At 32.5% G+C, this 22,364-nt stretch overlaps 1 protein-coding gene and 1 long non-coding RNA gene across 2 annotated transcripts; one reads left to right on the top strand and one right to left on the bottom strand.

Annotated features, from left to right (window-relative positions):
* Nucleotides 1-378: 378 nt before the first annotated feature.
* Nucleotides 379-20,519, top strand: LOC122518623 (E3 ubiquitin-protein ligase HUWE1). The gene is made up of 52 exons (XM_043637671.1): nt 379-805; nt 2,263-2,336; nt 2,692-2,910; nt 3,001-3,240; nt 3,342-3,404; nt 3,491-3,706; nt 3,790-4,061; nt 4,148-4,424; nt 4,547-5,188; nt 5,302-5,571; nt 5,676-6,185; nt 6,283-6,726; nt 6,788-6,904; nt 6,997-7,131; nt 7,224-7,510; nt 7,596-7,833; nt 7,919-8,041; nt 8,148-8,402; nt 8,489-8,809; nt 8,892-9,023; nt 9,118-9,366; nt 9,453-9,802; nt 9,902-10,142; nt 10,247-10,400; nt 10,495-11,710; nt 11,844-11,988; nt 12,076-12,181; nt 12,313-12,609; nt 12,735-12,879; nt 12,967-13,108; nt 13,191-13,317; nt 13,405-13,554; nt 13,635-13,778; nt 13,898-14,089; nt 14,192-14,366; nt 14,468-14,653; nt 14,754-14,982; nt 15,082-15,262; nt 15,385-15,766; nt 15,856-16,032; nt 16,117-16,735; nt 16,846-17,021; nt 17,127-17,308; nt 17,436-17,567; nt 17,667-17,762; nt 18,433-18,653; nt 18,699-18,768; nt 19,316-19,503; nt 19,588-19,721; nt 19,819-19,984; nt 20,082-20,272; nt 20,369-20,519. The coding sequence occupies exons 2-52, from the start codon at nt 2,292-2,294 to the stop codon at nt 20,469-20,471; spliced, it is 12,072 nt and encodes a 4,023-aa protein (XP_043493606.1). The 5' UTR covers nt 379-805; nt 2,263-2,291; the 3' UTR covers nt 20,472-20,519.
* LOC122518591 lies at nt 18,993-19,152 on the bottom strand. Its single transcript, XR_006304113.1, has 2 exons — nt 19,110-19,152; nt 18,993-19,027 (listed from the first exon to the last, which is right to left on the bottom strand). It is a non-coding gene; the product is annotated as an uncharacterized LOC122518591 (long non-coding RNA).
* Nucleotides 20,520-22,364: the final 1,845 nt, after the last annotated feature.

Raw genomic sequence — 22,364 nt, 5'->3', positions numbered from 1 at the left:
TAAACAACATGGATACGTCACAAGGATACCAACCTTAAACCAATGAATTATAAGAACGCGATCGTACTTGAAGATTCCTTAGTATATCAACAATGCACCACTCGCGGAACTTGATTTTCATTGGCTAAGGACTATTTACAAAAAAACGATCATTTAAATCTAATAAATTTTAAAACAATTTACATTATTCAATAAAAAATTAATGAAACTTTTAATAATAAAAATGATTAGATGAATTGAAAATAAATGATATTTCTTTTAATCGACTACATGAGAGTTCAAATAAAAGAAATCATTTTCCGATTAATGAAATGTCCCTAGTTATTTATAGGGGAAAAATTTGAAGTATATCGTACAGCGGCTGGCCTCTACGAAGAATGTTCCCGAAATAGTATATTCTACGTCTACGGTGTGATGAACGAACCGTTATAGTTGATTAAAACACTCTTTGCACAGCTTGGCGGCGATTAGTCTGTGCTTGAAGGCACTTTGGAAGCTTGTGCGCGTGTGTACTGTTGTGATCGTATTAAGTATAAGATTTGTACGCCACGAGAGCGAGTCATTCTCCCCCTCCTCCCAGTGCGGTAGTGTATTCAAGACGCAATAACACGTACAGTAATTTTTGAGAATACAGTGTAGTGTAGAGAAATAATCATTTTTTGTAGAACGAATTAAGATATTCTGTAAGTGCGAGAGAGGCTCGGGGAGAGGACGGGAAACAAGAAACGGTTATCCTTCGTGGAATGCTTCAGTAAAATGGCGGTAATCGACAGTGCAATTGGTGCTCAACGATAGAGGAAAATCGGTGCGTTTGAATAATCGACGACGTTTTCAATTTTATTTCGTATATTATATATACATTATAATGATAGAGAAATACGATAATAAAATCGTATAAATGACGTTAAGTCAAACGAACTTATCATCAAACTGAAACATTTATTATCCATCGAGGCTTTCTTTTTTCCGTTATAGTTAGTTTTTTTTCCGTTCTTTCTTTCTTTCTTTCTTTCTATTTGCCCTTCTTCTTCTTATTCTTCTTCTTCTTCTACTTCTGCCATCTTCTTCTTCTTCTTCATCATCATCGTCTTCTTCTCCTCCACACTTATTTCTTCGTCGATATTTCGAATTGAAGAGCAGTAGTACGTCGTGGAAAAAGGATAATAATATAAGGGAGGTGGTGGTAGTTGTGTGGTAATGTGGTAGTGGTGGTAGTGGATGATCAGGTTAGCACCATAGGGTGCTTCAGGAGGAGGCCATTGGTTGCGGTGAAAATCTTCTTCCTCTACAGTCGTTACGAGCGCGATGCACGTGTCACATCATAATCTTTGCAAGAACGTTGAAAGCGTTAATAAAAACGAGAGAGATACGATACGAGTAGGAGTCGGTGTCATCGACGAGATTAAAAGTTAGGTGAGAGAAGACAACGTCCTCTGATTGTGTTGTTCATTCGTTATATTATTCCTCGTTGGAAAGAGATAGAGATAGAAATATAGTGTTAAAGATCTAGTGATAAATGAAGAAAGAATAGAAAGAGGAACGAAGATAGATAGATAGATAGATAGATAGACAAAGGCAGACAGATAGAAAGAGAGAGAAAGAGAGAAAGATAGAAAGAGAAAAAGAGAGAGAGAGAGAGAAAGAGAGAACGAGTATGTACACGAAGAAGGGGGTAGAAAAGAGGAAAGAGAGAGTACGAAATTGCTTTCCTTGTTGTCATGCGAGAGAACATCGTTACGGTCTAAAACCAAATTTTTTATAATTGGCGTTTGTCAAACGTATGATAGTCCAAAGGATGATAGTTAGATGGTTCCACTGTTTATCTTATATATTTTCGTATGTTAGCTAGGTTATGACAATGTTACAGATGACTTTGCAAAATGACACGGTTCGTGATTTTACTAATAAGAATTTTCTTGATATTACGAAAAAATGTAGACGATATTAAGTATAACTAAAAAAAAAAGAAAAAAAACAAGATAAAAAATTAGTCATCGTTCGAATTTTTGCCTCAGTATCGTCTTATAACACCAACAAGCATTTAACAGTTTTTTCTTTTCTTTTTCATAGATATAGGTGAAAGTTCGTAATTAGAAATTATATTATGATGCATATATGCACTTTGTTAATAAAGTAATTTGAAATGGTTTAATTAATTTTCTACCAATTAAACGTGGGAGAAAAAAAGGAGTATCTTATTTGATTCTTATATTTTTTTTTATAGTATTAAGAGATGTACAAATGTACTTTTGTTTATTTCAGATATTAGATTTTGCAAAAATTATATTAAAATGAAGATCGACAGAAGCAGATTGAAAAAGTGCACCTCGGAAGTTGTAAGTAAATTTTATTTATTTAGTATTATCTAGGTTACTTTTAATATCAATTTCTGTAAAGAATAGGAAATAGTTGATTCTAAATACTTTTTTATAATGTCATGTAAATTATGCAGTAATATGATGAAAGAGATAAAAATTTATTCTTGCAAAAAAAATTGTCTTTGAGTGTATATGTATGTGTATGTTTGTGTGCAACATAAAGAAAATAAAAGATAAAGAATTATATAAATAGATGATGTAATAATACTCATCTATAAAATAATTTCTTTTTAAGTGAAAAAGAAATTGAAGAAATAATAGCTTTTGAGAGAAGACACATGTTTTGTTAAATAAAATTGATATTAATTTATAGCCAGCCGAGTGTCAAGCCCTCATAAGTAAATTACGGTCTTGCTCTCATGCGGAACTGTTAGAGGAGCTTAAACAAATAGACGCATGGACTTTTGGAAAATGTGAACTATTTCATTGGATCGATGTCTTGGATCTCAGCGATAGTATTTTAGAGGAAGCTACGGCAAGAAGCTCAGATAATCCATGGGAATTGGCGTGTGACTTGCCTCAAAATGCAGAGGTATATTCGATACTAGAAATGTATAATGTATTTCTGTTGTTTTTTTTCTTTACGAGGATAAAGATAAAGCGAGTAATTTTTTTTTTGCAGGCAAAAGAATTACTTCTATGGGTTCTCCATTTTACTACGTTGTTAATTGAACATTCATTTTCACGGCATCTGTATAACAGTATGGAACATCTAATAACATTATTGTCAAGTTGTGATATGCATGTGGTTCTTGGCGTATTAAATCTTTTATATATGTTCAGTAAACGTAGTAATTTTATTACTCGTTTAAATAGTGACAAACGTCAAGCACTTCTTAGCAGACTCAATCATCTAGCAGAGGTTAGTATGATCGAGTATTAATATATATCAGATAAATAATTTGTCATAATGATTATGCGATGGTGATAATTACTTTAATATGATTTTATTCAATTTTATAGAGTTGGGGTGGTAAAGAAAATGGTTTTGGATTAGCAGCTTGTTGTAAGGAATTCCCAGAAAAGGTATACACATTAATTTCATGAGTCTAATGTAAATAATAACATTAGTTTTCAATATTTTTTAAATGTTTTACTGTTATTTCATTTAGCCATTCCCACCGAGTGCTACAACGTTACATTTTGAATTCTATGCTGAAAATCCAACTGTAGCAGAAAGTGCAATTACATCAAATAGTGTAAAAAAGATTGGTCAAACAAATTATGCAACGTATATACATATAGAAACTGTAGATAAACTTGGTAAAACGCCAGCGGAAATAATGAATAGCTTATTGAATACTTATAATGTACCCCAGGATCGTCAGGTATATTTTGTTATTATCAGTACTTACAGGATAATATCCCAGTTTATGATTTTCAAATAATTTATTTCTATTAACATTTTCAGATGGCTTTATTGACACATGTTAGACTGGCCCATAGTTTCTCAGATTATCGTAGGCGTTTGCAATGTGTTCAAGCTCGTCTTCAAGCATTATCTGTATTAGTATATAGCAATGCATTGCAAGAAAATGCACACAGTCTCTTACATGCTGGACTTCTTGAGGAATTAGTTGAATTACTTGAGTTGCCACTCCCCCATCTTGTTGAAATTCGGGCTGCAGCATTACGTACCCTAACTAGTATTATACATTTGGATCGTAATCCACATTTTCCAAAGTACGTATTAATTTCATGAATATTTTCATATATTTGTATATTTTTACAAGTTATGCATATTTCATATCCTTTTTTTATTTTTATAGAAAACCTGGTTCAAGATTAAATATGATCATCGATGTGACTGGCGCCAGTTCATATCATGGCTTTTTACCGGTTCTTATTCGCACTTGCATAACAACATTAACATCACCGCAAGCAGATGGACAACCATTTCCATTGCCACTGGCAACGGCTTTATTCAGCTTTTTATTTCATCTTGCTAGTTACGAAGCAGGAGCAGAAGCTCTTGTCAGTTGCGGTATGATGGAAAGTCTTCTTAAAATAATTAATTGGCCTGGAAGTGAACTTGAACATATAACGGTATGTAAAATATAAAAGTACCTAATAATTTAAGTATTGTTTATTTAAAACATTCTTTCAAATGATGTAACATAAATCTTTTTTTAATTTTTATTAAAGATTTGTAACATTTTTATTTACAGTTTGGTACTAGAGCTGTTCGTGTAATAGATTTGATCGCAAATATTGATATGCAAGGATTTCAAGCTCATGGTGGTTTGGGTAGCTTTATTAATCGACTTGATATGGAAGTTAATGTATGCAGAAAAGAACAACCATTTGAAATAGAACCACAACTTTATGAAGAAAATCCACAAACTGTACAAGAAAGACCCATAGACAGAGAAGGAGAAACTTCGTCACGTCGGATAAATGATACATTTGAGGAACGTGATGAATCATTAAATCCAATGGAAATTTCAGAAGATGAAAATATGAGTAATAAAGCAGATGAGAAAAATGAACAATTGCCCGATTATTCCGCTGCAAAGACTGGAAAAACTTGTTTGTTACAACGTGCTGCACTTTTAAAATCTATGTTAAATTTTCTTAAAAAAGCTATTCAAGATGCAGCTTTCTCTGATAGTATTCGACATGTTATGGAAGGGACTTTACCATCATCTCTGAGACATATTATAAGCAATTCTGAATATTATGGTCCTTCATTGTTTTTACTTGCAACCGATGTTGTAACAGTGTACGTTTTCCAAGAACCATCATTACTCTCATCATTACAGGATAATGGTTTAACAGATGTTGTATTACATGCTCTTCTTATTAAAGAAGTAAGAGTACTACTTGTATTTATAAATGATTTTTATTGAACGCGATAAATGTAATGAAGTTATTCATTGAAATTTGTAAATATAAAAATGTATAATGATCTTTTTATATTTAGGTACCAGCAACTAGAGAAGTGTTAGGATCATTACCCAATGTATTTAGTGCACTTTGTTTGAATCAACGTGGTCTTGAGTCATTTGTCAAACGCCGTCCCTTTGAACGATTATTCAAAGTACTTCTCTCACCAGTTTATTTATCAGCTATGCGGAGGCGTAAAAGCGCCGATCCACTTGGTGATACAGCTTCTAATTTAGGTAATGCTATGGATGAATTAATGAGACATCAGCCAAGCTTAAAGGTTGATGCTATTTCTGCAATTATTAAGGTACATTATTATTATTATCATGTCATTATAATAAAGATAAATATATTATATAAATGATAATGAATTAAAATATATAAAATATATAAAATATTTGATATACATAGTTGCTGGAAGAACTTTGCGTACTTGGTTGCGATCCACGATACATATGTTGGCGGGGTGTTAGTAAATCAGATAATTCTCCGTCAAATTCTGGATGTGGAAATCGTCAATCTTCAGGCCAATCAGTTGGCGTTGGTGTCGGAGATTCGGCAGGTGGTAGCGGTGGTGGCGGAGGTAGTAGTAGTGACGAAGAAGAAGAGGATGAAGAAGAAGCTAGTACTAGCTCTCATCCTCAACGAGAAGAACAACCATCTCCATCTCCTGCACAACCTGGACCACCACCTCAACCAAGAGAAAAAACACCTATTGCTTTGGTCGATTATATTCAAAATGTTATGAAGTTTGTCGATGCAATATTGAGTAACAACTCAACGGATGATCATTGCAGAGAATTCGTTGCGCAAAAAGGACTAGTACCACTTCTTTCCATTCTAGGATTACCAAATTTACCCGTAGATTATCCTGTTGCTCAAGCAGCTCAAGCAGTAGCTTCAGTATGCAAAAGTATTTTGGTATGTTGAGTAAAAAATACATTAAAATATTAAACATTAATAATTAATTATTAATAATTCAAATCTTTTATTTATAATTTGTCATTTTTATTTATAGAACTTGGCTCATGAACCTTTGGTTCTTAAAACAGGATTGTCACAATTAAATGAAGTTTTGAATTTATTAAAACCTCTTTGTAGTAACATGCAATCACCTGCTGGTTCTGTTTTATTACACGAATTGGCTTCAGCTCCGAATCTTGAAACTGCTTTCACAAGTGATACAGCTACTCCATTGTTGCACGCTATGAACGCAGCTCATGGATATATTGTAATGTTTGTTCACGTTTGTCGAACGAGTCAAAGCGAGATTCGAAATTTATCTATGAATCATTGGGGATCTGACCTAGGTTTAACAGTTTTAAAAGGCTTATCTAAGTTGTACATGTCTCTCGTTTGGGAAAGTACTTTATTACTTGCATTATGCAGCGAAGATATTATACCGGCTGGTTGCGATTTTGGAAAAGAAGACATGGACAAATTAATACCACCTGAATTAAGAGTAAGTTAACAGTATACTTTGGTATATTAACAAATTTGTAACATTAATGTTATTATTTTAGACTGAGGGTGAAAGTTCTACATGGTCTGGTGCTGGCTCTTCCACTGATATAGGCAGTAATGGAATGACAACTGCAATGGAAGCACTCAGCACTGATCCTCCACCTATACCCATGGAGGTAATTATAAATTGATGAACATAGATCATAGGAAAAACAAAACAAAACAAAACGTAAGTATTATAACATTAAAATATTGGCAAAATTTATAGATTGATGATAAGCCAAGTACAAGTGCTGGAAGGACCTCACCTAATGCTCATCAACTGAAATTCATTAAGCCATTATTAGGCGCATCATCGAGATTAGGCAGAGCACTCGCTGAATTATTTGGTCTACTTGTTAAGGTATTGTTTAATTAATCTTTTTTTTGTAAATTTAATATATATTATTATAATTATATAAATGTTATATATTATAATGAAATTATTTTTTAAAGCTTTGCATGGGTTCACCTATAAGGCAAAGAAGAGGACAACAAATGCCTTTGACTCCTGCTCTTCCTTCCCAAGCAGCAAGAAGTGTTGCGACTGCTTTGAATTGTTTGTTAACGCGTGGTCTGTCTTGGGAAATATTACCCCCATCGCCAATTCCAAAATTCCAATTGACATTCTTAATATGTTCCGTGGGATTTACATCTCCAATGTTATTCGACGAAAAGAGACATCCATATCATTTGATGCTTCAAAAGTTTGTCCATTTGGGTGGACAAAATGCGTTCTTCTTGTAAGTATAATCGGAATGCAATGAATTTATAAATATAAATATAATAAAAATATTTAATATTATAATTTTCATTTTATAATTTCAGTACTTTCCAATGGGCATTGTCAGGAGGTACACAATTTCCATTAACTGAAGGATTAGAGCATCCTAATTTACCTGATGGAACTGGAGAGTTTTTAGATGCTTGGCTTATGCTTCTTGAGAAAATGGTGAATCCTAAAGCAATTTTAGATTCACCTCATGTAGTATCTTCTAAATGTACAGGAATGTATGATAGGTATGAGGTATTCGATCCAATAAAATATCTCACAGATATTCATAAGGTAATATTACTTAAGTTACTAACTATTTACACGTTTTATATGGTTTTCCTGAAATTTTTATCATGGAACGTTTGATTTATTACAGAAAGCATTTAAAGCTGTGATGCTTATGTGGGGTAAAAAGCCATTAAAAAATTATGGAGCTCGTATGACCGAATCTATATTATCGATCTTGCGGCATATATTACGTGGTGAAAAAATAATTAAGGTAAATGATGTAAAATATTGAAGAAGATAATATATCGATGTGATTGTTATATTTAAATAATAAAACGAATGATCTATATCTCTCAATAATTTAATAAAATCCTCAGGAACGATCTGAAAGAGAAAAAAATAACGAAAGTGTATCAGCTAGTGGTAGTGGTAACACCAGTTCTGTTAGTAGAACTGGAACAATATCAGATAGACGAGATGAACCAGAAGCCGATGTTAATTTGGAACATTTGAGGCAATTGATGGATATGGGTTTTAGTAGAGCGCATTGCATCGAAGCTTTATTACATACAATGACTGTTGAACAAGCAACGGAATATTTACTTGCAAATCCTGCTACTTTGCGAAGACCTGTAAGATTTAGCATAATTTATTAATTATCTGTATAGAATTAAAAAGGAACAATTATTTGATTATTGTTGTGTATGTTTATAATTAGGATGCTCCATCGAGTGATCCAAATCGTGTCGTTACTATGGAATTAGAATTAACCGAAGATGAAGATATATCACAAGTTCTTGCTATGGCATTCGCTGATACCGATACATTAAAAACACCAGGACCTGAAGAATCTGACAACAGAGAGACAACATTAACGGAGAGCATAGATGAATTCACTCGTAATGCTCTAGCGCAGTGTCTTAATCTTTTGGATCTTATGCCTGATACAGTATATAGAATTTGTGATTTATTGGTAACCATTACTAAACGAAATGGGGATGAGTGGCGAGATAATATGTTACGTCAATTAATACGAGAGGTAATGTATATATCTATTTAATGATAAGGAATACTTATTGAAATAAATTTCTAATTAATATTAACAATAATTCGTGTGATAGATTGGTGACTTAGTCGATTATTTAATCGACATTACTAAAAGTCAAGATGAAAATGCTGGAACAAGATTAGTAGAGTGCGAGGAAGCTAATAAAGTATCAAGACGTATTTATCTCTATACATTATTTTTCGAGGTTGGTATATAAATATTATTGATTTATTGATCTTCCTTTTGTTTGCTTTCGTCTGTATTCTTTGTTTGTTTTTTTATCATTCAAATTATTATAGGGTACTTTCCAAGAAATGCGGGTTCCTTGTGCTCGAATTGTTGAGGAGTGCGTTATGTTAGACAAACTTGTGAAGCTACTTGTAATGAGCGAAGGACCGCTTACAGCCAATAAGAACAAGATCGTAAAGGAAAGTAAAGATGGTGCAGTTTGCGTCAAAACTCCTAAATGGCTCGCGCCTTTATTATTGCTAATAGATCGTTTAGAAAAAGTTGGAACTCTTACAAAAAGAAAACAACTAATGCACAAGGTAATTAGATGATACGATAAAATATAAATAAATAAAAAAAGACACTTATTTTATGTGGAAATATTTCTAATCAATTGTTTCACTAGGTTACAAATTGTATGTGGAAGTGGTTCGATTTAAGTACCGGAAAATGGACTCTTTATTCGCCAATGAATAATAGAATTATTAATGAGGCATACTGGGCTGGTGAGCCCAATGTGCGTATAACATGTAGCAGACGTCGTTACTTAATAACATTTTCATGCATGACTCAAGTAAATGAGGAAAGTGACAATAGAAGACCAATTACTATGGGTTTTAACTTCAACAGTGGTACAAACGAAGATGGTGGTTCTGGTTCTGATTCTAATATGGATACCGATGATAGTCCAGTCGAAGAAAAACGTAATACTGTTGTACAAGGTTTAGATCCTAGTATAGCACCAAGTATCGTACGGTAAGTTCTAAATTTTATTTCATTTTTTTTTTCAATGAATAATTTCATTAACAGAGGCATTGCAAGAAATATTAACGATTTATTAATAATATTTTTCAGTGCTTGTGTAAAGTTATTAGCTATCCCAGTTGATCGCGATACGCTTCACGCCTTGATGAAAGTATGTTTGCGTTTAACGAGGGATTATAAGAATGCAGAAGTATTTGCACGCGAGGGTGGTGTCAAATTGCTTCTTGAAATGACTCAGTCTAGTACCTTCATCGGATGTATCAATCTTAGTACACTTCTTATAAGACATACATTAGAAGAACCACGTATTTTACGTCTTGCTATGGAAAAGGTATTATTTATATATTTTCCCCTCATTAATTAAATAATATGAAACGTGTGTTAAATCATTTGAGATTTTTTTAGTATATTTCTAATCTTATTATTTCTAATTAGGTCATACGCACGCGAACACAAAGTAATATTCCTCCTGCATACAAAGAAATTTTGTTTATGACTCGTCAAATAAGCAGTGCGGTATGTCGCAATCCAGAAGTTTACAGAGAAGTTTGTGAAAATATTCTTAGGGTTGATATTAATGTATTAAAAAGTAAGTATTAGACTCTCTTTTTGTAATTCGAAAGATGCAAAATTGATTAGAGAGACGATTTTATTTATATACAACAAAATATATATTATTATAGGGGATGACATTGATAGCAGATTAGTCGTCAAAGCTTTGCCTCCTACTCATTCTCCAGCATTACCAATGATAGAAGAAGTTTCTATTGGTGTTGTTCGCGATCTTTTGAATGCATTAATCAAACCGGTTCCTATATTACCCGATGATGGATCTGCAACACCAACTGGAAGTCCTGAAAAAAAGACGACACATTCAACCACGGCAACTGGCAATGCATCTTCCTCATCTTCAAGACGCGATGTACTCAGAAGTAATGCGATCTCAACGAACGATCCGCTTGACGATGACGATCAAGTATCACAAATAATACCTCTTAAAATATATACAGATGTGAGCAATAATGGTAAAGCTGAATCAGAAGAAGCGAAGAAGCCATTATTAGCCAAGTCTGCGATATTAAAGACATTAGCTGATGCTGTTAGATCTTACGGTGCAATAGTTAGTCTTATTACTGAACATGTATATAGAGCAGGTCAGAGTGAATTAGTTACTGAAGATACTACAGCTCTTGCATTTCTGCTCGATAAACTTTTGCCAATGTTACCAGAAAATTCCAGTGATCGTCAATGTAATAACATGGCACGTACGCTAATAGCAGCAATAGCATCATGTAATCATTCACCTGATGTACAGACGACATTAGTAACCGAAGTAAAAGCTGCATTGACACGAACATTAGCACTTCCAGAGAGCGGGGAAAAACATTCACAATTGCAATTATTAATCGGTTTGATTTCTACCATGATTGATAGTTGTCCGCTAACGCCACAGCTAAGAGCATCGTTAAAAATTCATCAATATAATAATGTCAATTATATTGTTAGAATTATGCTTAAGAAAGGTATCATAACCGACTTAGCTAAAATTCCACATAGTCTCGATCTTTCGAGCCCACATATGGCTGGTACTATTAATGCGGCTTTGAAACCTCTCGAAACGTTATCTCGTATAATTAACCAACCAATGCCAGGTGGTATTAATAAATTTACCAAGCCAAAAAATAGAACTGTTCATGAGGAACCGATCGGAGAACAAACTGGTACTACAACTTCGGAAACTACTCATGCTGTCGGCGAGGAAACCATCGAAGATGCGGAAAACACCGAGCATGATATTTCAGTAACAGCAGAAAGCTTAGAACCAACTTCCGAAAGTCATGTGCACGAAGAGGGAGATGAAGCTGCTTTGGAAGATATCATGGATCAACTTCTTGAAAGGTAATAATATATGATTTTATTCAAATATATGAACAGTGTTTAACTGAAAAATATATTTTATACATTTGTTATTATATGAATTATTAAGAAACCCAGATAATAAATTAATTCTTGTGCAATGCTTATAATCAAGCAGTGTGCTGTTTTCCAGAGATGGTTCTACTGTGGCAGAAGAACAATCGTCTCGATCGCATAGACCGATGGATATTGATGATGAAAGTTTAGCGATGCGTGACGCGGAAGGAGATTTTGATCCAACACGTGACACCACCGTAAGAGTAACATCGCTTTTCTTCTTTCGTTATTTTTATTATTTTATTTTTTTTCTACTATTTTTTTAATAATTATTAATATTATCTTTATAGGAAGATCTTATGAGCTCTGATTCAGATTCCGATAGTAATCAGTCGGATGATAACGAAGACGAAGTCCAAGACGACGAAGACGAAGAGGAAGAAGAGGAAGATGAAGGTAAGAAACACGTTAATTATTTGTAAATAGATATTTGTAAATAGATATCTGTAGTTTCGATATAATTCAATCATTTTATCAATAATAAATTTAATATAAATCTAAATTACATTTTTTATTTATTTTTCTAGGCGAGGAAAATGAGGAAGAGGAAGAAGAAGAAGAAGAAGGTTCGTCAAATTATGAGGAAGATGGAATAGAATTGTATGAAGATGTTGGAGAAGGTAGTGGTGTCTTTCGTATGTTTCCCTCTGCAGAACGTGATGGTGGCAATGTTGTCATGATACAGCATAATCTTGATAATCAAGATAATGTAAATACTGTCTCGTCTACACCTATTTCAACTCGACCTGGTCTATCCTGGAATACAAGTTTTCCTCTACCGCTTGGTTTATTTGAAGAACCACCTTCGTTTTCTGAAGGCAATGGCGAGTTGAAATTCTATCCGAATTCTTAATCCGCTATATAAATCTTTTATTTAATATTAATCTCTGATGTTTATCTTATGTGTTTACGTGTTTCATTACAAAAAATATATTTATTCTGATTTTAGGAATAAGTTCACATCCAATATTAATAACTCAAGGTAGTTTTGAAAGTGGAAATCCTAGAGCTCAACGAGTACTTCGACATCGCCGATACCAATATTTGCAACTATCTAATTCTCGTAATCCTAATCCTCCTGTAATATTACAAAGGTACTTTTATAGTCCAGTAACCCTTTAACGAGCACACACACACACACATATTTAGTATTGTTTAATTAATTATTTTTATTTTAACAGACTTTTAGGCCCAACTTCACAGACTCTTCCTTTATCGGCCAGTCAAGTTTTAGCTTCTAGCTTTAGAGACACGCGTGTTGTTGTAATGGACAATGGCCTTGGTATATTTACTAATCAAGAAGAAGAACAAATTGACTTTGTAGTAAGATCAAACGTATATATGAAAAATACAATATTAATATGAGATTGATTATCTTATTAATGACACAACAAATTAATTATAGGATCAATCAGGTTACTTATTTGGGCCAAGTTTAGCTGCAACCCTAAATAACATTCCTACTGCATTACATTGGTGGATTGAAGAAAGCAAATTATTAGATGGAGATTCTCAGCCGGATTGTTGTGTTGGTGAGAATCTGTTCAAATATGGAAATACACATATAAATTTGTAATACGTCTTGTTTCATTATAACATTTTATTTTCCATGGAAAAAGGTGTTGTACATAAAATGATACCTAGTCTTGAGAAACATAGAAATGCCGAATTAGCTGAAAGAAAAGAAAAACGTAAGAAGCAGCATGGTTCAGAAAGGGAAAATGAGAGAGATGGCAAGGAAGAAAAGGAAAGTCCAAAGACTATCGAATGTAAGTGGAAATAGGATGAATTAGTATGAATAACATTTTCTTCTAAAACACATAAATAGATAATGATTTCGTATCTTCAGCTGGCCCGTCAACAACAATTCCAACAGAAGAACAGAGAAGCTTGGCATCAACGTCTCAAAGGGATGACACAATACTTGTTACAGCCACAGAAGCTACTGTCGAAACTAGAAGACAGGAATGCATACCTGATGAAGATATTATTGGTAAGCTTAAAAGCACATCTCGCGTATTATATGTAAAATAATATTATTATGTATTTTATAGTTAAAACATATTGAGTATTTGTATCATTTAATAAATGTTTATTATTATACATATTTAGATGTAACTGGAGAAATGGAAGTTACGGTACAGGATGACGAAGAAAGACCACGACCTCCTCCACCACCAGAAGAACAATCTACAGAAACTAGAGACCCACGAAATACTACTAATTGGAATCCTACATTAGAGCTTGCTGAAAGTATCGTTGATTCTGTTCTCGCTCCTTGTGCTTCTGAAGTTTCGAGGCTAAGTAAATATACTATGTTCATCATTGTTAGTTTGTAATATAAAATATTTATAATTAATAATTCTGATTGAGAATTTTATTAATATATTATATTTTATCTAATAGGACAATCGGAAAATCCTACTGAAGCATCTAACGAAATGCCAGAGTGTACACCTACGCCTGTATTAGTAGATTTTAATCAAGAAGTTAATGAAGATCTTTCAAGAGAGAGTAGTGATTCAGCTGATTGGATTAGACGTCTGTTAACCGATGATAGCCCATCCGCTGTAGAACGAAAGTAAGTAGAATCAAAGATTGATATTATATTATATTTATTTTGTATATTATCTTTGTGATCATTGTATATACATTGTAAAACATTCTTGATTTATTACCTAGTGCAAATATCGTCAGTCAAGATCCAACTTCTTCTACATCAGAAAGCACGCATCCAGAAACATCAAGCCAACAACAACAATCACAACAACCATCGCAAGAACAGCAGTTGCCAGATGGTGTGGATCCATCCTTCTTAGCTGCTTTACCAGAAGATATGCGTGATGAAGTAATAGCAGAACAATTGAGGTAAGTGAAAATGAATGATTTATTAATTACATGAATATCATTAATTAAATATAAATAGTAGTAGTAGTATCATATATATATAATTTACTTTATTACGCAGATTACAGCGCATAAGACAACGCGCTCAAGCTTCGGCAGCAGAAGAACTAACAGGACCGGTTGAAGTAAATCCAGAATTTTTAGCTGCGTTACCACCAGCCATTCAAGAAGAAGTTCTTGCCCAACAAAGGTTGGAACAACAAAGACATGCGGCTGCTTCGGCAAATCCGGAAGATCCTGTCGATGCCGCAGCATTCTTCCAAAATTTACAACCTTCCTTGCGACAAGCAGTTAGTAAATTTATTACCATTTGATTAATTTTATATAATTAAATTAGGAAATTATATCGTTATATGCTATTATTTTTTATTTGATTTATTCTCTTATAGATCCTTACGGATATGGAAGAATCGCAAATATCTGTTCTACCTCCAGATTTAGCTCAAGAAGCGCAAAATTTGCGCAGAGAATGGGAAGCTCGTAATCGACATATGATGCAGGAGAGATTTCTTAGTCATGTTAGTCAAGGGAATAACGCTTTATCGAGCATATTGAGAAGTTCCGCTGGAGGTAATTATATATCTTACGTTTAATTATTCAAATTAATCTATTGAAGATTTCAAGAAATATAATATTTCATTTTAAGAAAAAACTGCGTTTAATAATATTTAACCAATATAATATATTTTGAGTAGGTAGAGGAGGTGGTGCGCGATATGCCATTCATGCAGTACCACAGAGAGCTCAATGGGGATCATGGAATCCTCGAGGAGATACTGCTATAACACATCAAGGAGCAGGATTACGTTTAAGAGGAAGGCAATTACTTGATCACGAATCGATGGCATGTTTGTTGGTCTTGCTATTTGTCGATGAACCTAAAATTAATACACTCAGACTTCACAGAGTGATAAGAAATCTTTGTTATCATGGCAGTACAAGAGAATGGGTAGTTAAAGCCTTACTTAGTATCATGGAGAGAAGTAATGACGAATCTAGAGATATACTTACAGATTTCAGTGGAAAATTCAAAAGAAAAAGCTTGCCTCCTCCTGCCACTTCATCAGACTATTGGTAAAGAAATGATTTTTGTTATTTTCCTATCAGGCATATATACTTCCATAAAAGTATATGAAACAAATTGAGAATGTAATTGTTTTCAGGCATCCTAAAGTAGTTGAACAAAGAAATAACACACAGTCATGGTTAAATATTAGTATGGATGCTGCATTGGGTTGTAGGGCAAATGTATTTCATATTATCAGACATGGTGGTAAAAAATCTGAGAGGCAGGGTAGTGTAATAGCTATTCATCCACAAGCTGCACCAACAGTTTGTAGGTCGGTATACCAAACATTTATATCTTTTGTATTTTTTTTTAAAGAAACATATTTGTTTTTAATTTGATCTTCTCATTTTTCTAGACATACCTTAGAGCTTTTAATCTCCTTAGCAAAAAGTTTCCCAGGATATTTTGTGCCAATCAAATCTAAGGAATCTGAAGATAGAGATAACAATAAAGAAAAAGATCTTGGCAGTAATAAAGATGAAAGTATTTCGAAATCTAAGTCCGCATCAAAAGTAGGAAAAAGCGATATTCCTGATTTTTGGGATATGCTGTTAAAACTAGATTCATGTGCTTCTAAAAAAGGAAAATCTGTTGCAAGAACTCACTCAAATTCTAACTTGGGCATGGATTTAGAACATACAATGACGACGTTTGAAGCATCTCCATTTGGTCAATTAATTTCAATGCTAAATTGGTCGGTTATTAAACGAAGTAGTCAATTAACTGACAAACTATTGCGACTTCTTTCTTTGATCTCCATTGGATTGACTGAAGTTAATTTATATCGTCGACAAGAAGGTAATAAAAATAAAAAAACTGAATTGAATAAAGAACAGAGTGTCGCTGCACCAGAAGGACATTTGAGATTGGCTGTACAAGTATTAACCAGTAAAAGTTGTTCTGAAGAAGGCCTGGAAGATGCTACAGCACTGTTGCTTAATTTATCGCACTGTCCAGACCCAACTAGACAATTGGTACAGTATTATTATAAATTTTAATATATATTATATATAATTATTTATGAAAAATTATGTTCTTCTAATTTATCTTTCTATTTTCTATTATTTCCCATTATTTCGAATAGATACTGAATTTACTCTTAGAAGGAGCAATGGAATTGGCAAATATGGTCTGTGAACACATAAATGATTTAATGACAGAACTTAAAGTTTTAAATCGCGAACTGAGCAGAAGAAATTCTATCGAAGAACAACCATCGACTAGTTCTGGTGGAGGTGGACGTGGAATTCTTTTGGACAGGTAAGTAATTTTTATTTTTCTTTTTTTTTCACAATTCTTACATTATTAATTTTCGCTTTTTATATATATATTTCGAAGATTAAAATTTGTAATATTTATTTGAAGATTTACCAATGAAAATGTGATTGTAACGGCGCCAAGTAAAGTCAAAGCTGGAAGCGATCTCCAATTACCATCGATGGCTGCTCTTGTCAGTAAGACCTCTAGTCAGGCATTCTTTTTAAGAATACTTAAAGTAATTGTACAGATACGGGAATCTGTGCGTTTAGCAAATACAAAGAAAGCAGGTATATATCAATTTAATAATATATAATTATATTAAATTTTTTATAGTAATTTATATAATTTTTAAAAATTTGCATCTCTTGTTTTTAACAAAGTATAATTTTTCTTCTTTTATTTTCCTATATTAAGTAAATCAATTAGCAGCTGCAACAGCAGCAGCAGCAACATCAGCAACACCAGCAACAACATCAGCAACATCATCTACTACTGCTGCTCCTACAACGGACGCGGCAGCAACTTCCAGTCAAAATCAAGGAACAGGTGATATATCAACTTATAGTTACATTCAATAGATTCCATTATTATTATTATTATTATTTTGTTTATTATTAGATTATACTTTATCGTGCCATGTTTCAGCAGATGATAATTCTTGTGCAGATGTTCCTATGGACACGGTGCAAAGTAGTAACGCTGTTAATTCGGAACATAACAAGACAACTACTCCACGTACTGGTAAGTTAAATAAAATTAGAATACATATGTTTGAAATGTAATTATAGAATTTTTATTACATAAAGATTATACAATTATAGCATTAGTAAATTGATATATACCTGCTTTCTTTGTATGTTGCTAAACGCACGATCCCGTAATCTGGCAATTACTTTAAGTATTCTTAAAAAGAATGCCTGACTAGAGGTCTTACTGACAAGAGCAGCCATCGATGGAATGGAGATCGCTCCAGCTTTGACTTACTTGGCGCCGTTACAATCACATTTCATTGGTAAATCTTCAAATAAATATTACAAATTTTAATCTCGAAATATATATATAAAAAGCGAAAATTAATAATGTAAGAATTGTGAAAAAAAAAGAAAAATAAAATTACTTACCTGTCCGAAAAGAATTCCACGTCCACCTCCACAGAATAGTCGATGGTTGTTCTTCGATAGAATTCTTATGCTCAGGTCGCGATTTAAAAACTTTAAGTTCTGTCATTAAATCATTTAGGTGTTCACAGACCATATTGCCAATGTCCATTGCGTCCTTCTAAGAGTAAATTCAGTATCTATTCGAAATAATGGGAAATATAATAGAAAATAGAAAGATAAATTAGAAGACACTAATTTTTCATAATTATATATCTAATATTAAAATTTATAATAATCTGTACCATGTCTAGTTGGGTCTGGACAGTGCGAAATTAGCAACAGTGCTGTAGCATCTTCCAGGCCATTCTTCAACGTTTACTGGGTTAATACTTGTACAGCCAATCTCAATGTCCTTACTGGTGCAGCGACACTCTGTTCTTTATTCAATTCAGTTTTTTATAGTTTATTACCTTCTTGGTCGACGATAAATGACTCAGTCAATCCAATGGAGATCAAAAGAGAAGTCGCAATAGTTTGTCATTAATTGACTACTTCGTTTAATAACCGACCAATTTAGCAATTGAAATTAATTGACCAAATGGAGATGCTTCAAACGTCGTCATTGGTGTATCTAAATCCAGGCCCAAGTTAGAATTGAGTGAGTTCTTGCAACGATTTTCCTTTTTTAGAACACATGAATCGAGTTTTAACAGCATATCCCAAAATCAGGAATATCGGCTTGTTCCTACTTTGATGCGGAACTTAGATTTCGAAATACTTTCATCTTTATTACTGCCAAGAGACTTTTTCTTATTGTTTATCTCTATCTTCAGATTCCTTAGATTTGATTGGCACAAATATCCTGGGAAACTTTTTGCTAAGGAGATTAAAAGCTCTAAGGTATGTCTGAAAAATGAGAAGATCAAATTAAAAACAATATGGTTTCTTAAAAAAAAATACAAAAGATATAAATGTTTGGGATACCGACCTACAAACTGTTGGTGCAGCTTGGGGATGAATAGCTATGACACAGACCCTGCCTCTCAGATTGTTTACCACCATGGTCGGATAATAGAAATACATTTGCCACAACCCAATGCAGCATCCAGACTAATATTAACCATGACTGTGTGTTATTTCTTTGGTTCAACTACTTTAGGATGCCTGAAAACAATTACATTCTTTTTTTTACAGCTAAGGCTATTTACGATAATAAATTGTTGGAATGTTACTTCACACGTAGTTTTTACAAACATATACTTGGAATTCTTGTAAAACATACAGATATGGAAAGCGAAGATTACAGTTTTTACAAAGGACTTGTTTATCTCACCGAACACACTATTGCTGATCTTGGTTACGAGTTAACATTCTCAACAGAAGTAAATAATCATTTAATTTATATAAAATAAAGTATATATATTTTTTTAAAAAAAATATATATTAAACTTGAAAAATGTTTTTAGGTAAATGAGTTTGGTGTTAACGACGTTCGAGATTTAATACCAAATGGTCGTAACATAGTAGTTACAGAGGAAACAAAACTTGAATATATTAGGCTAGTATGTCAGATGAAAATGACTAGAGCAATTCGTAAACAGTGAGTATTATTATAAATATAATAATTTTTATTATAATGAATTTTTATAATAATATTTGCTTATTATTATATATTATATTTTATTCTATTCTTATAGATTAACTGCGTTCCTGGAAGGCTTTTATGATATTATACCGAAGAGACTGATTTCCATATTTAATGAACAGGAACTGGAATTATTAATCAGTGGATTGCCTAATGTAGATATCGAAGATTTAAAAGCAAACACTGAATACCACAAATACAGTGCCACGTCCCTGCAGGTATAATAATTAATATTCATATTTATATTGTAAGTTTGTATATTTATTACAATTCATGAATGTGTTTTAATTAATAAATATATTTTGTGTTTAATAGATCCAATGGTTTTGGCGTGCGTTACGTGGATTCGATCAAGCCGATAGAGCTAAATTTTTACAATTTGTTACTGGAACTTCTAAAGTACCTTTACAAGGTTTTGCTGCATTAGAAGGAATGAATGGTGTACAAAAGTTCCAAATTCATCGGGAGGACAGATCTACGGATAGATTACCATCTGCTCATACATGGTTAGTATTCGATTATGCAATCATGTAATTTAACACAAAAAAAGAAAGTCATTTATTTAAAATTATTTATATAAATAAATTATATTTGAATTATAGTTTCAATCAATTGGATTTGCCTGTATATGAGACATACGACAAATTACGCACGAATTTACTCAAGGCGATTCACGAATGCAGCGAAGGATTTGGATTTGCATAAACTGTAATTTGAATACTGTTTTTACATATTATAAAACTTCATCGTAAATGTTTTGCCCTGCCTATCTACGATATATTATAGAACACAGCCCTTATAATTATTGGCTTATTATTCAAAATCGGAGATATCCTAAGCAGTCATGCTTTATCTTCGTTCAAGATCTACTGATGATGATGATGATGATGATGATGATGATGATGATGAGAGACGTATATAAATCAACGTATATATAATATTATAAGGTACACACGTATATATGTATATACGTATAATTATCACGATGTAATTATCAAGAATTATTTTCAATTATATATCCACACTCTTGAAGTTTATTTCGTTTGAGATAAAAGGATCTTGATGAAGATGCTGAGCTTTACAATAATTTTCAAACAAACAAACAAACAACAACAACAACAAAAAGATAAATAAAAACGTAATATAGGAAATTGAACTAAGTTATATATGGGTAAGATTAATGTGTAAGATTCATATTTAAGTAGTAAGAAGTTTAATTTCTCATAAGAAAATACATAGGGTGTAAAATGTAATATATTGCACTTCAACTAATTGGCGATACGTTGTAACCGGTTCGATAGTTTATATGGAAATAATACCATGGATATCGCTGTTGAGAAAATGTAGTGTTTAAAAGAGAAATGTTGTAAGAGAGGGAGAGTGAGGGAGGGAGAGAGTGAGCGAGCGAGCAAGCGAGCAAGCAAGCAAGCAAGCAAGCAAGAGAGAAAGAAAGATGCATGTAAGCAAGTAAGAAATGTGTGCGAATGAGTGAGTGAATTTGCAAATAAGGGAGCGAATGTTCCAAAAATCGAATGGGAATTATTGATGGAAACGATGAGCCTAACTACAAGATTTCATAATAAAAAAAAAATGCTGTTCTGCCCCATGTAATGTATGGTTGTACACTATTAGTATTAATAATTATAACTAACTTTTAACTAATAGTAATGATCGCTAATTAATATCATTTTAATATTAATCATTCGAAATGTGATGTTAAAATCGTGTAATTTTTTTCTTGAAATCTAACGAAATAAAGTTTACAGTTGAACAGACATTAAATTTGTAAACACATCGAAAAGACAATATCAATAATACGCGCAAAAACAAATTCAATACACAGTTATGTTATTATTATTATTATTATTATCATTATTATTATTATTATTATCATTATTATTATTATTATCATTATTATTATTATTATTATTATTATTATTATTATTATTATTATTATTGGACTCCTTTATTGGATATTGTCAGAGAAAATTATTGCTACTAGAAATCATAGAATAAATTGAACATTGTATTTCTTCTAAAAATAATTGTATTTTTTACTGTTTTTAGTATAACTTTTCTAATTACGTTCCTCTTATTCCGCGAGAGTTTCTAATTAAACAAACGCATTTGTTATTCTTTAGAGTATTTTATTTCAATGATAATAATTAACTTATTAATTCGTTCAAATGTGGTTTTTCCAATTTGTGTAATAAATGCAAATATTATACTCTGTCCTTTGGATTAAATAATATAATTCTAAAAAAAAAAAGAAAAAAGAAAAAAAAGACGGCCAACATGCTTTCATCAATGATTTATATTCAATAACATTATTTTTTTTTGTATATATGTGCTCTCATTCGTTACTTTTTGTTAATTAAGATCTTTAAAGGAGTATGGCATAGGTTTTCTTTAAATTAGATTGAAAATATGACGAGGTAAGAATCTTAAATTAATTAAGAGAAAATCCTTGAAATATTTTTCACCAAGACCACCAACAAACATTGATTCTGCATTTCAACAGCAGCGGTGATACCTCAACAACAAGCGTTTCATTTAACCAACCAGAAAAAAAACTAGAAAACCATTCCAATTGCAAAG

Source organism: Polistes fuscatus, unplaced genomic scaffold (genome assembly GCF_010416935.1).
Source record: "Polistes fuscatus isolate 324 unplaced genomic scaffold, CU_Pfus_HIC Scaffold25, whole genome shotgun sequence".
In the NCBI taxonomy this organism is placed as follows: domain Eukaryota; kingdom Metazoa; phylum Arthropoda; class Insecta; order Hymenoptera; family Vespidae; genus Polistes; species Polistes fuscatus.
The sequence above is the reverse complement of the archived record's forward strand: the minus strand, read 5'-3'. Positions and strand labels throughout refer to the sequence as shown.

What these genes read in the sequence shown, in the direction of transcription:
- LOC122518623 (XM_043637671.1), top strand. Translation starts at nt 2,292, where the DNA reads ATGAAGATCGACAGAAGCAGATTGAAAAAGTGCACCTCGGAAGTT. An exon ending in CAGTCAAAATCAAGGAACAG is followed by an intron (nt 17,568 to 17,666) that starts GTGATATATCAA and finishes GCCATGTTTCAG; the next exon opens with CAGATGATAATTCTTGTGCA. An exon ending in ACAGTGCCACGTCCCTGCAG is followed by an intron (nt 19,985 to 20,081) that starts GTATAATAATTA and finishes TGTGTTTAATAG; the next exon opens with ATCCAATGGTTTTGGCGTGC.